The 12,362-nt window shown below is 46.9% G+C and overlaps 1 protein-coding gene across 7 annotated transcripts in view; it reads right to left on the reverse strand.

Annotated features, from left to right (window-relative positions):
- Positions 1–250: 250 nt before the first annotated feature.
- The window catches only part of Naa60 (N-alpha-acetyltransferase 60, NatF catalytic subunit), a 36,262-nt gene continuing 24,150 nt past the window's right edge, over positions 251–12,362 (reverse strand). For all 7 annotated transcript variants that reach the window (XM_048331745.1, XM_048331750.1, XM_048331746.1 and 4 more), the window contains 5 exons: positions 4,094–4,209; positions 2,562–2,691; positions 2,321–2,417; positions 1,402–1,636; positions 251–551 (listed from right to left, as the gene is read on the reverse strand). In XM_048331745.1, coding sequence (XP_048187702.1) covers positions 395–551; positions 1,402–1,636; positions 2,321–2,417; positions 2,562–2,691; positions 4,094–4,203 — 729 coding nt within the window. In that variant the 5' untranslated portion in view covers positions 4,204–4,209 and the 3' untranslated portion in view covers positions 251–394. The remainder of the gene's footprint in view (positions 552–1,401; positions 1,637–2,320; positions 2,418–2,561; positions 2,692–4,093; positions 4,210–12,362) is intronic.

Here is a 12,362-nt window from a genome sequence, read left to right on the forward strand (position 1 = left end):
TGTGATCCTTTTTGTGCCTTTTAAAGATTTGTTTGCATTATCTAGCAAAACAATTTGGAAAATGAAGACCAGAGTTCTAGTGAAAGGCCTGAAGTATATCTCTCCCCCAATCTCCTTTGCAAAGCTCTCAGGCTGGTTGGGAAGTGCTTGCAGATCACTGTCTGAGGACTTCTGTTTATGATGCTGAAGATGCCAGGCTCACTGAACCCTAATGTCGGTACCTACCTGGGGAGACGAGAGTCACGCTCGGCTCCTGAGCCCGCATAGCACCCGACCTGCAGCTGTGGCAGGCCAACAGGCAGGCAGGTGACTGCCAGCTCCTTGCAGAAGACAGCAGAGGTTAGACAGACAGGAAGGGTGGTTTCCACAGGGTGCAGAGGCTGCCAGGCTAGCGTCACATGGTGCGGCTATACTCAATGCCTCCCTTGGTAGAGATTCCAGACCACGGCAGGAAGCTGCAGAGCAGGCTGTGGGCCTGACGGTAGATTCTGTGTGGGATGGAGCAGGGGCTCAGGTTGGCTAGCGCTGAGCCCAGGTGATGGATGTAATCCGTGAGCTCTGTCAAGGAAAATGCTGAGGCCTGAGTGGTAGAGGGCTTGCCTGGCCCATCTTTGCCTGTGCTTGTCCCTGGGCCTGTGCATAGGTACGGCCCTGCACACAAATGGCACACTATGTTTAAAGGGTCTAAGCGCTCACAAACCTCTACAGTGGACTAGAAAACCACATTACATGTGCCTCCAATTTGGAAAATAATGGTGGATCCTGAGAATAGGAATGCAGTCACAAGTGTTCCTGGTTTTCCCTCAGCCTCTTAATCCTCAGCATAACAGGAAGGACAGACTTTTGTCCCTTCAATAGGAGGGCACAGTTAATATGAGCTAGGAGGCCCATAGATTTTTGGGACACTTCTCTGTTTAATCATCTCATTAATCCAAGACTCATTCACTTGAAAACATACATGCAAGCATGTGTAATATCATCTGAGTATAACCCTGTGATTGGCCGCCTAGTGTCCCACCTACCTCCATGACTTGATTTCTCCCCTGGCAGGGTCTTGAGTTTGCTGTGTTTACAGCTGACTTCAAATACACCTATAACAGGAGACTCTCCATCCTATTTGTTGAATGAATGAATGGATATTGGGCCACGAGGATTAAAACCCATCCCTCCTGCTGGGCTGATAAAGAATGCTGAGTGCCACAGAACACCAGCTTTTCTAACCAGCCAGATCACATGTCTCACACCTGTCCACATGACCAGGTCAGGGAGCAACAGCACCTCTGTAAGGTAGGCCATGGATCATCATCTGTATGTGGCCTCAGCCTCAGCTCACTTGCTGGCTTGGTCAGCCCCTGGCCAGAAAGCCAAGACCTCCCCACCACTTCCAGAAGTAAAGGATATAGGATGGTCCAGGGAGGATGGCCACCATTAATGTAGAGGACGTAGGTGAAGCCATCTTTGAGAACCCCTCGGATGGAGTAGTAATATGGCAAGTAGTGATGCTGCCTAAAGTCTCTGTTTTCATAGAAGTTAATTGCGGTATTGTTGGTGGTGAGGACATGCAGGTAGATGGCTTTGCAGTGGTCCTGGGCTGTGGTGGATATATGGTCCTTTAAACTTTCAAGTAAAAGGGACCCTGGGGAGAAGAAATAAAGGTTGTACAGAGTTAGAAGAATGCAGACCAGGCTGTGACCTTTGGAGGAGTCTGGGTCACTCTGGGCACTTCCTATTGCTAAAGCCCCTAGAAGATCAAGGCCATATAGAGCTTGTAGGGTACAGATCACTGTGGGCCATAGATATGGCCTGGAGGTACCCTCTGGTGGGCTGGACTCACAGTTGAGACTCATCAATCTTTCAAGAACAGTGCGGCCTAGGGACACAGAATTGGTGAGCTGGGTTCAGAAGTAGGACAGCCACTCACTGCTAAATGGCTGAGTAGGATGGTAATTTGATGGCAGAGTGTTTGATGAGCACTAGTGAATGTTATTTTTTAAATTTATGCTTGTTTTCTATTCTGAATCCAGAACATCTTGCCCACACACATAGCTGAGTGTCTGGTAAGAGGAAGGGTAAGAGGGACCTGCTCCCTCAAGAGACTGTTCTGGGAGCTGTTGCTGCTGCTCTGTTGGTCGCAGATTTGGGAAGGAAGCTACCATGGAAAGGCCTGGGCCAGCAGGGTGGGAAATACACTAGGAGAAGAGGCATGAGGAGGAAGAGAGGGTCCTTTATGAGGTGGAGGTCTAAGGACAAAGGGACTGACTAATAAGGTGAGGGGTTGCAGAATGTCCAAACTAGGAACTTGCCCTGCACCCTCCCTTACCTATGCCATGCTTTCTGAATTCTTTCACGACTCCCAGACTTAGAATATATGCAACTTGTGTGTCAACAGAGAAGCTGGAGGCTAGAATATCTCCATCCTAAAGAGAAAGAGACAAAGTGAGGGTAATGCTTGGGACCTCTGGGCTCCTAAAACCCAGGCAGCAAAATGGGCAGCGCAATTCCTTTGCAACCCCCTCACCCCTAGTGGCCATGAAGTCCATAACACCCCAGCACAGACATACCTCTTTATGTATTTTGGTCCTGCTCTTAATTTCAGCTACTATCATTCCCACAATGGCGCCTCTATAGGTTGCAGCAAGGGAGAAGAACTTCTTGTTGGATGTGATATCACGATACCATGAGTCTGGGTACCTGGGGGAAGAGAATATACCCAGGTGAGTCATAGGGATCAGGTTGCTGACTCATCTCTCAGTCAGTCTCTACCTGCCTAGCACAGTGGTCTTCTCAAATCAATCTTCTTCCCAGATATGAATGGGAATTTATGATGCTTAAAGGACTCGATCAGGCCTATGGTATGACATGAAAGAAACTGCAACTAAATTGTCTCCACAGCAGTTCACAGGGGGCAGCACATGAAAGCCTGCTCCTTAGCTGGGTGAGCTGAGACTTTAGGATTCTGGATAACCTCCCAACATTTGGGTAACTTCCTAAAAGAATTCTATGAGACGTTTTACTCTAGGGGGTGAACAGGGATAAGGAGATGATCTCAAGAGCAATGTGCTCAAGAACAGCCTGCTACAGCTGCTCTCCAAGAACAAGGAAGGCTGAGACCACTGAAGGGAAAAGGAAAAAGAACACCAGGTGTGAAGACCTAGGATACAGATAAAGCCTGGATGCAGACAGCTGTAGAGGCACTGAGGCTTTAGATGTTTGGGTTTTGTGTAACCTGAGAGTGGGTCTAACGGGTTAGATTGCATGCCTTTCTTCAGAGAGCTGGAGGAGGTAACCCAGCAGAGGGACACTCTGCCTTGGATTACCACCCAAGGCAGCAGGACCTGAGCATCATCCTTCCTTGGCCCCAGGAATACCTGCTTTCTCAGGATGTGGTGCTGCCACCTCGTGGCCCAGTGTGAGAACTAGGAGTGAAGAGTGTCTGTGGCAAACAACAGAGCTCTCAGCCCCATGTCACTGGCACTCATTTGTTTGAACTGCTTTCCACCAGTGGAATTGCTAGACTGAATTGTTCTTTTTGTGGTACTGGGGTTTAAACTCGGGGCCTCAGGCTTGCTTGCCTGGTGCTCTACCACTGTGGCAATGCTTCCAGCCTGGCTTTTGCTGGTTAATATTGGAGATACAAACTTATAGACTTTTCTACTAGGCTGGCTTCAAACCACAATTCTCCAGATCTTACTCTCTCTAGGAGCTAGAGCACTGGCACCCGGGGCACATTATTTTTTTTTTAACTTACATAAAGCCACCTGCTAGTCCTTATTCCAAGAAGGCTAATAGTTTATACCACCCTAGTGAAGTACAAGATACTGCAGTTGCTTTGAAACTTCTGGACTACATACAAAGCTCAGGGCAGTGCTGTGTGAAATTTTTAAAACTAAAGTTTCTCAGCAGATCCCTTTTAGGGAATGTAATGCGAGGAAGGAGGTAAGCTATAAAAGATGCCAAGCAACAAGGTCTTACAGTCCACTGCCCAGCCCTCCGGGTCCATCCTCGCCTCGGCACCATGGCCTCTTCCAGCTTCAGCAATCTCCTCCCACCCTCCCTCCCTCCCTCCTGCCAAGGCCACAATGTAATCACTTACTCAATAGGGAACCAATCACCACACAGGTGCTTCACAGTATCTATGTCATCGTGGCAGAGGAGGCGCAGGCTGACCTCGCTGAGGGCACTGGATGGCACCACCTCTGTCATTCACACCTGCAGGGAGAAGAGACAGTATCATCTGGTGGCTAGTTCCTCCTCCATACACTGACCTGGGAGGTAGACAAGGTCCACCAGTGGCCAGGGCCTCCTGTGAGGGAATGGATGCTCCAGGGGGCATAGTCATCTAACTCTGCAGTGAAGAAGGGAAGCAGCATGAGGCCTAGCCAGGACAAGCCTGCCTCTGTCCAGTTCATGTCTCTTTCTTTTCTGCTCTCAAGCTCCCCAATGGTCCCAGTTTCTTGCTGGCTTGCATTAGTCTCTTTACTGTGGTTCTTCCGCTGAAGGAGGCACAATGGCCTCAGCCTGACCTCTCCCAGTCTGGTATCTGCCAAAAGCAAACAGTATGGCTCACCAGTCTCCATGCCTTGGTTCTCTCAGAGCATGGTGGTGGACTGGGGCTGGTGAGTGGCTAAATGGTGAACACTGGCTTCACTGCCAGAGCATGGGTCACACTCAACTTCTTCCCATCTAGCACAGAGACTCTGAGCGACACCAAGGGCTCAAACCAGGTGACAACAAGTCTTCTAAAAAAGTACTCCGGCCAGGCTACTGATTTTTGACCTTGTTTTTCTCAAAGAAAGGAAGGAAGGAGGATGGAGGAAGTAAAGCATGGGGAAAGTCAGGAAGGCAGGCCAAGTGGTAGGCTCTGACAAAAGGGGAAACCTTTAAGTTGGGAATAGGTAATTAAAGGAAAAGAAGGAACTATGTGGTTGAAGAAAAAAATCTTTTTTTATAGAACAACAACACCAATAAACACAGACATTATGATAGAATCAGGAAGTCACTGTTTTGAAAACCACCAGAGGAAATGACTAAGTCCAGCAATAGTCATGGAAGGTGCTGAAGTCAACAGGTGAGGGCTACTGAAGGGCAGGCATAAGGTACAGAGGTGAAACATTTCTGTCATCTAGGATTCTGTGATGGCCAAGGAGAAACCTGTTATACTGGCCAGTGAGAAATAGCACAATCCTTTAAGGTTCTTGCCCAATATGCTGGGCCTGAACCCAAGGTGCCTTTAGGTCTAAGTTCCTGGTTTCAGCTTATCCTGGGCATATGGCAATAATGTAAATGACATCCCACAAACATGGACACATGACACTTTACATCTAATCCTTTCAAAAAGCCACTGTTAGATACAAAAGTAGGTGAAAGATACCAAAGTAGGGGAAAGAGGGTAAGGTAAAGAAGCAAAGGTAATGCATAACCTGTACTGAAATAAAATGCAAACAGAATTTTGGAGCAACTTAAACACAGGCTGGCCATAGTAAAAGATAGCATAAAATTGCTATTCACTTTTTTACTTGTTTTTCTTTCTTGGGGCCAGTCCTGGGGCTTGAACTCAGGGCCTGAGCACTGTCACTGGCTTCCTTTTGCTCAAGGCTAGTGCTCTACCACTTGAACCACAGTACCACTTTCAGCTTTTTCTGCCTGGGCTGGCTTTAAACAGCAATCCTCAGATGTCAGCTTCCTGAGTAGCTAGGATGATAGGTGTGAGTCACTGGTGCGCGGCTAGATTTAAAAAATTTTTTTTAATTATCATTGAAGCATAATATACATATACCAAAGTAACACATCTAGTTAAGTGTAGGGTTCAGTGATTTTGGACAAATTCGTGCATATTTGGGAATGACATCATGACCACAACTACATTTCACCAAGAAGTCCCTCCCCCATGGGCAGAAATATCCATGAGACTATTATTTCCAATAAACTACTCAGAAAAAGCTGGAGGTGGCACTGTGGCTCAAGTAATATGTAGGGCGCTAGTCTTGAGCACAAAGAGGCTCAAGGGGGGCTGGGAATGTGGCTTAGTGGTAGAGTGCTTGCCTAGCATGCATGAAATCCTGGGTTCAATTCCTCAGCACCACATAAAGAGAAAAAGCCGGAAATGGTGCTGTGGCTCCAGTGGTAGAGTGCTAGCTTTGAGCAAAAAGAAGCTAGGGACAGTGCCCAGCCCCTGAGTTCAAGCACTAGGACCCACAAACAAACAAACCAACAAACTCTATACTAAGGCTTTGGCAAAGGGAGAGGCTCACAGTAAGGTAATGTCTCACATGTTCCAAGGTTTATACATTAGCCTCCTAGCACCCTGAGACAGGCTTGCCCCAGTTCCACTTTCAAGAAAAACACTGAGCTCTAAGATATATAACAAGTTGCATTTTTGCAATCCTATTAAAAGTACTTCCATGTTTCCAAAGGCTATTTCTTAGGAGCCCTAACTTAACGAGAAACATCACAATTAACTAACATCACATTGAACTGCAGTGTGGTACAGTACCTCATGTGATCCAACCCACCTGACAGGCAGCAGCACAGGGGCAGGAAGTAGGATACAGATATCCCTGCCCTGGCCACCCCTATGCCATGGATGGAGGAATGGGGTCCCTGGGAGTGTCCAACTGGCCTATGGCCTCACTTTAGAGCAGGAGGTATGTGCTGATGTAGAGACAGGGATGATCCAAGGTATGTGAGAGTGTGGGGGAGCTGTAGCTCCTGTGCTGTCTGCTGGCCCAGCTCTGCCCTGCAGGCTCTGAGCTCTTGGCACTTTGGCCCATCATGCTCAATCCTGAACACAGGCCACTGTGAGCCCTGCTGTGGGAAGAAGACACAGGCTCATGATACAGGAGGATGCTTTTTCAGGTCTGGTTATGCTAAGAGGACAAGAGCAACTAAGTCACAGACAGCCAAGCCACCTTTGACACACTTTCCTTAATGTGGGACAGGTTCTCTATTATAAGCCTGATATACTGTACAGAACACAAAGTTCACTTACATTGTGAAATCAGATCTGAGCATGTCCTAGGTCTGCATACTAGTTCTTTGCCTTCAGAAATAAGAAAGGCAGCAACAACCCTACTTCCTGGAGGCCTCTACTCCTGCAGACCTGACCTGCAGCCACAGGCCCCAAGGAGTTTCCCCTTTCTTCAGAGGTGCTTCTTTGGTTACTAAACAAGCCACACTTACCTTTGTTTTCCAGTCCTGGGGCTTGAACTCAGGGCCTGGGCACTGTCCCTCAGCTTCTTTTATTCAAGGCTAGCCTTCTACCACTTGATCTACAGCACCACTTCTGGCTTTTTCTATTTATGTGGTGCTGAGGAATTGAACCCAGGGCTTCATGCATGCTAGGCAAGCACTCTACCACTAAGCCACATTCCAGCTGCCTTTGAAAAATCAACCTGATCTCTTAATGGCTTGAGAGGTGCTCCAGTTTCCACACTCCACACTGCCCTGCTCTGCCTTCTCCATTCACATCCATAGTGTTAGGTTTTTAAAGTAGGTAGCCGGTAAAAGAGAACGCCACGCGGTCTTCAGGCAGGAGAGAAAAGATTATTACCGAACTGCTGGCCTGTGGCCAAGATGATCCATGGCCTGAGAGAGGGGAGAGAGAGAGAGCCCCCCCAAGCCCTGCCTTATATCTAGGGCAGGGGCAAGGGGTGTGGCCAGGTGGATTAGGACGTGACCTCAGGGAAAGAGGAGGTAACTGCCTCCAGGTCTGCAGGTTACCCAGGTAACTGGGTGGAGACTTAATGAGGTGGGGGCTTCTACATGAAGCCCTCAGGGAGAGGACCTAACACATAGCTCATCCAAGGCCAACCTGGCTCTTTCCATGTGTTCTCTGCACTGGGCTATACATGCCCAGGCTGCACTGGGATCTGGTGTTCAAGTACCCTGGGCCCTGAGACAGCTCCACAGTGACTTGCTTCGAGAAGATTCTACAACTTCCCTCCAAGTCATGCGGAAGAGTACAGGAGACAGACACTTATACAAGGCCAGTCTAATCCCTGGCCAGCTCCACATCTTCTTCCTCCCTGACATATGTCAATCTTCTCTTTAGTACAAACTTCCCTCTAATGGGTTGTAAACACACTATGTGTGTTCTCATTTTCCCTCTGTCTCTACTGTAATGGTTTGAATTCAGGACCTTGTTCTTGCTAGGCAGTTGGTCTCTACTGCACAAGCCACCCAGCTAGCCCATTTTGCACTGGCGATTTTGGTTTTGAAGCTTGGACTCAAAGCCTGGGCTCTGTCCTTGAGATTCTTCTGCTCAAAGCTAGCACTCTACCACTTGAGCTACAGCTGGTCACTTGAGCCACTTTGGTCATTTTTTGTGATTAATTATAGAGATAAGAGTCTCATGGACTTTCCTGCCTGGGCTGGCTCTGAACTGCCATCCTCAGAGCTCAGCCTCCTGAGTGGTGGCATGAGCCACCGGCACCTAGCCTGCACTAGTGATTGTCTTGCTTTATGCCTATAATGGCCTGGACCATGATCCTATTTGTGTCTCCACTGTAGCTGGGATGATAGGCACATACCACCTTGCCAAATTATATTGGTTGAGATGAAGTCTCACAAATTTTTATCTCAGATGACCTCAACCATGCTTTTCCAGATCTGCTTCCTAAGCAGCTAGAAATACAGAGTTGAGCTACCTAATAGCTTGACCTCTTACATTCCTTTCTTACATAATACTCCTCATGTCCTCTCCATTGTGCAGCTCCTTTCTCAGAGGCTTGTCTTCTCCTTTATCCTACGACAAAACACCATCCTTGCATACAACTGGCTTCGCAACGGAGGCACAAAGATTAGCATAACTTCCATAAAGGAATGAAAAGACCACAGGCCCTCAGGAATGAGGTTCTATAGATACAAGGCTTACCAGCCTGAACAATCCAGTAAAAGTGAATTTCAACCTCCTGCTTTTGAGAGAGAGGAAGAGGAAAAATACACTGATGATAAGACACAGGACACTGTCTTGTATGCCGGTGAGATGGGCTGAGGGCTGAAAGTCAAAAGTAAGGACACAAGGAACACTATTTCCAGCCCATTTGTTCAAATGAGCAGCTGCCCGTGGGTGAGAAAGCCATCTTCACAGCAGCCTGGACTTCTTCCAGAACTTCAGTATAGTAGGAAAATGAGTCATTTGTAGAGTGACAAGAAACAAACTCCCACCTATTTCTGAACAGCATACTTAAAAACCCAAGTCTTCACGCTCTGAAGGGAGCCCACAGATTGCTCACATAATTTAAGCTACATCTCTTCAAACACAAATTAATGGTATTGGAGAATTCTAGTTGCAGAAGACTCTACAACTGGCTAAATGAATTGATGGGTCTAGCAATCAGAATGTGGTTAGTAGTCAGGAGCCTGCAGCTCAGGCCTGTAATTCTAGCTACTCAGGAGGCTGAGATCTGAGGATGGCCGTTCAAAGCCAGCCCGGGCAGGAAAGCCCCAGGGACTCTTATCTCCAATTAACCACAAGAAAACAGAAGTGGAAGTGGTGCTTTTGCTCAAAGTGATAGAGCACTAGCATTGAGCTGAAGAGCTCAGGGACAGCACCTCAGCCCAGAGTTCAAGGCCATGACTGACAAAAAAAAAAAAAAAAAAAGCATGTGATTAAGTGGGGAGGGACTAAGGAGTGTGCTTCAGGGCTGTTAAAAGTCATATGATGTGGGCTGGGAATATGGCCTAGTGGTAAAGTACTCGCCTCGTATACATGAAGCCCTGGGTTTGATTCCTCAGTACCACATATACAGAAAAAGCCAGAAGTGGCGCTCAAGTGGCAGAGTGCTAGCCTTGTGCAAAAAGAAGCCAGGGACAGTGCTCAGGCCCTGAGTCCACGCCCCAGGACCGGCAACAAAAACAAAACAAATAAACAAAAGTCATATGATGTATATAAAAAAAACATACTGAAATGAATTCCAAAGATATGGAAATGACTTTTTTCTTAATTTGTTTTTTCTTTTTCTGATAAATCTGTATTTTTTACTTTACACACAGTGTATTAACGTGCATGTCTGGGGGAGGGTATAGGAAGGGAACAGAATCGGGTGGAAAAGGGTGAAAAAGTGCAGCAGTGGAAGGCACTGTCTGCACTGGATTTTTTTTTTTAAATTTTTTTTTAATAGTTATTTATTTATTGTCAAAGTGATGTACAGAGGGATTACAGTTTCATACGTAAGGCAGTGAATACACTTTTTTTTTTTTTTTTTTGGCCAGTCCTGGGCCTTGGACTCAGGGCCTGAGCACTGTCCCTGGCTTCTTCCCGCTCAAGGCCAGCACTCTGCCACCTGAGCCACAGCGCCGCCTCTGGCCGTTCTCTGTATATGTGGTGCTGGGGAATCGAACCTAGGGCCTCGTGTATCCGAGGCAGGCACTCTTGCCACTAGGCTACATCCCCAGCCCTGCACTGGATTTTGATGAAAGTGAGCTATGCAACTTGTGGGTGGAGATGGGAGGGAGGGAATGGGAGAGAATGAAGGAACAGATGATACTACCCAAAAGAAAATGTATTTACTACCTGACGTATGTAAAGGCAACCCCGCTGTATGTCACCTCTAAAACAATAAATTAGAAAAAATAAATTAAAAATAAAGTCATATGAACTGCACATTCAAGCTGAGTGTTTTTTTATCTCTGGCAGAAACAGTACTAGGTGGGTCTGAGGCTCCAGGTTCAGCCCCTTTCCTTTGAGCCACAAATTCCTTCTATTTTATTTTGGGAATCCAGTCCATCATTAGCTTTTCAAAACTAATTATCAGCATCCCTCCACACACACACACACTAGAGTCACAGCAAGATGAGAAGCAGCTCTGGGGTACAAAGATGCTATCCTGAATCATTAATAATCACAGAAAGTTCTGCTTGATAGAGGAATTCCACAGCAAAGAACACATTAACAGACACAACTTGTCTGCACAAGGAATACTCTCTCGCCATATAGGGACCACAAAAAAAAAAAAAATACATTCCCTTGCACCTAAGGCCCCATTGGCTCCAGAAGCATAAGACTGAATGTTGAACATCTACCCAACTGGTTAGTAGTACTGCTCCTGCTCACCAACAGGCTGAACTCCTGTAAGCTCTCAGGATCCCCATCAGAGAAGTTTAAAGCCACACTCCAGGTAGGACCACTCACCTTGTGTCACCCTAGGTCAGTGTTAGAACTGGAGAGCAAGGACAGAGAGGAAGAACAGAGACCACAGGATGCAGGCGACAGGAAGCATGAACCTGGGAGCCAGGCCTCATGGATATCACATCCAGGAGCATTGAAGAAGTCTGTTTCCCAGATGGAAAACAGGGTCTGGATGAGTTCCTTATGCATCAGGATCACAGTGGAAGAGTAGTACACACAGAACAGAACGAGAGTTCTCAGTATCTGAAGAAAAACTTTCCATCTGCTATGTTATAAAATGCAGTTTCTTCTATTAGGTATTTTCAAAATGGGCTCAAATTTCAACACTTTGCTGCCCAAAGAAATTCTTTTTAGAAACAGAGAAAACATGAAACAGGAATATTACACTTTGCTGCTGTTGTTCATGTTTTGCTTTGGCAACAGTGGGGTTTGCACTTGGTGGGGGGGGGTTGCACTTGCTTAGCGAATACTTTACTACTTGAGCCAAACCTCCAGTGCTTTTTGCCTTGGACCATACACTTACGGCCTTCTTTGTAGCTTGGATAACAAATGTGATACTATGATTGAAATGAAGTATTACTAACTTTTGTCTGGGTTGGTTCCCCCTTTTTTATTGGCACAATTAGAGTTTGAACTCAGAGCCTTGTGCTTACTAGAAAACACTTTACCACTTGATCCATGTCTCCCACCCCTATTGGGGTTTTAGTAACTAGTGCACAAAAATAAAGCTGATGATTTTTAAAAAATAGTCTGAGGGGCTGGGAATATGGCCTAGTGGTAGAGTGCTTGCCTTGTGTACATGAAGCCCTGAGTTTGATTCCTCAGCACCACATATATAGAAAAAGCCAGAAGTGGTGCTATGGCTCAAGTGATAAGAGTGCTAGCCTTGAGCAAAAAGAAGCTAGGGACAGGGCTGGGAATATGGCCTAGTGGCAAGAGTGCACTCTCGGTTCGATTCCCCAGCACCATATATATGGAAAACGGCCAGAAGGGGCGCTGTGGCTCAGGTGGCAGAGTGCTAGCCTTGAGCGGGAAGAAGCCAGGGACAGTGCTCAGGCCCTGAGTCCAAGGCCCAGGACTGGCCAAAAAAAAAAAAGAAGCTAGGGACAGTGCTCAGGCCCTGAGTTCAAGCCCCCAAGACTGGCAAAAAATATACACTCTGTATTTTTCCTGGAGCTGGTGGAATGGCTCAAGTGGCAGAAGACCTACTTACCAAGCTGAGGCTGAGTTCAAA

The sequence above is a fragment of the Perognathus longimembris genome, chromosome 23, assembly GCF_023159225.1.
Source record: "Perognathus longimembris pacificus isolate PPM17 chromosome 23, ASM2315922v1, whole genome shotgun sequence".
Classification (NCBI taxonomy): domain Eukaryota; kingdom Metazoa; phylum Chordata; class Mammalia; order Rodentia; family Heteromyidae; genus Perognathus; species Perognathus longimembris.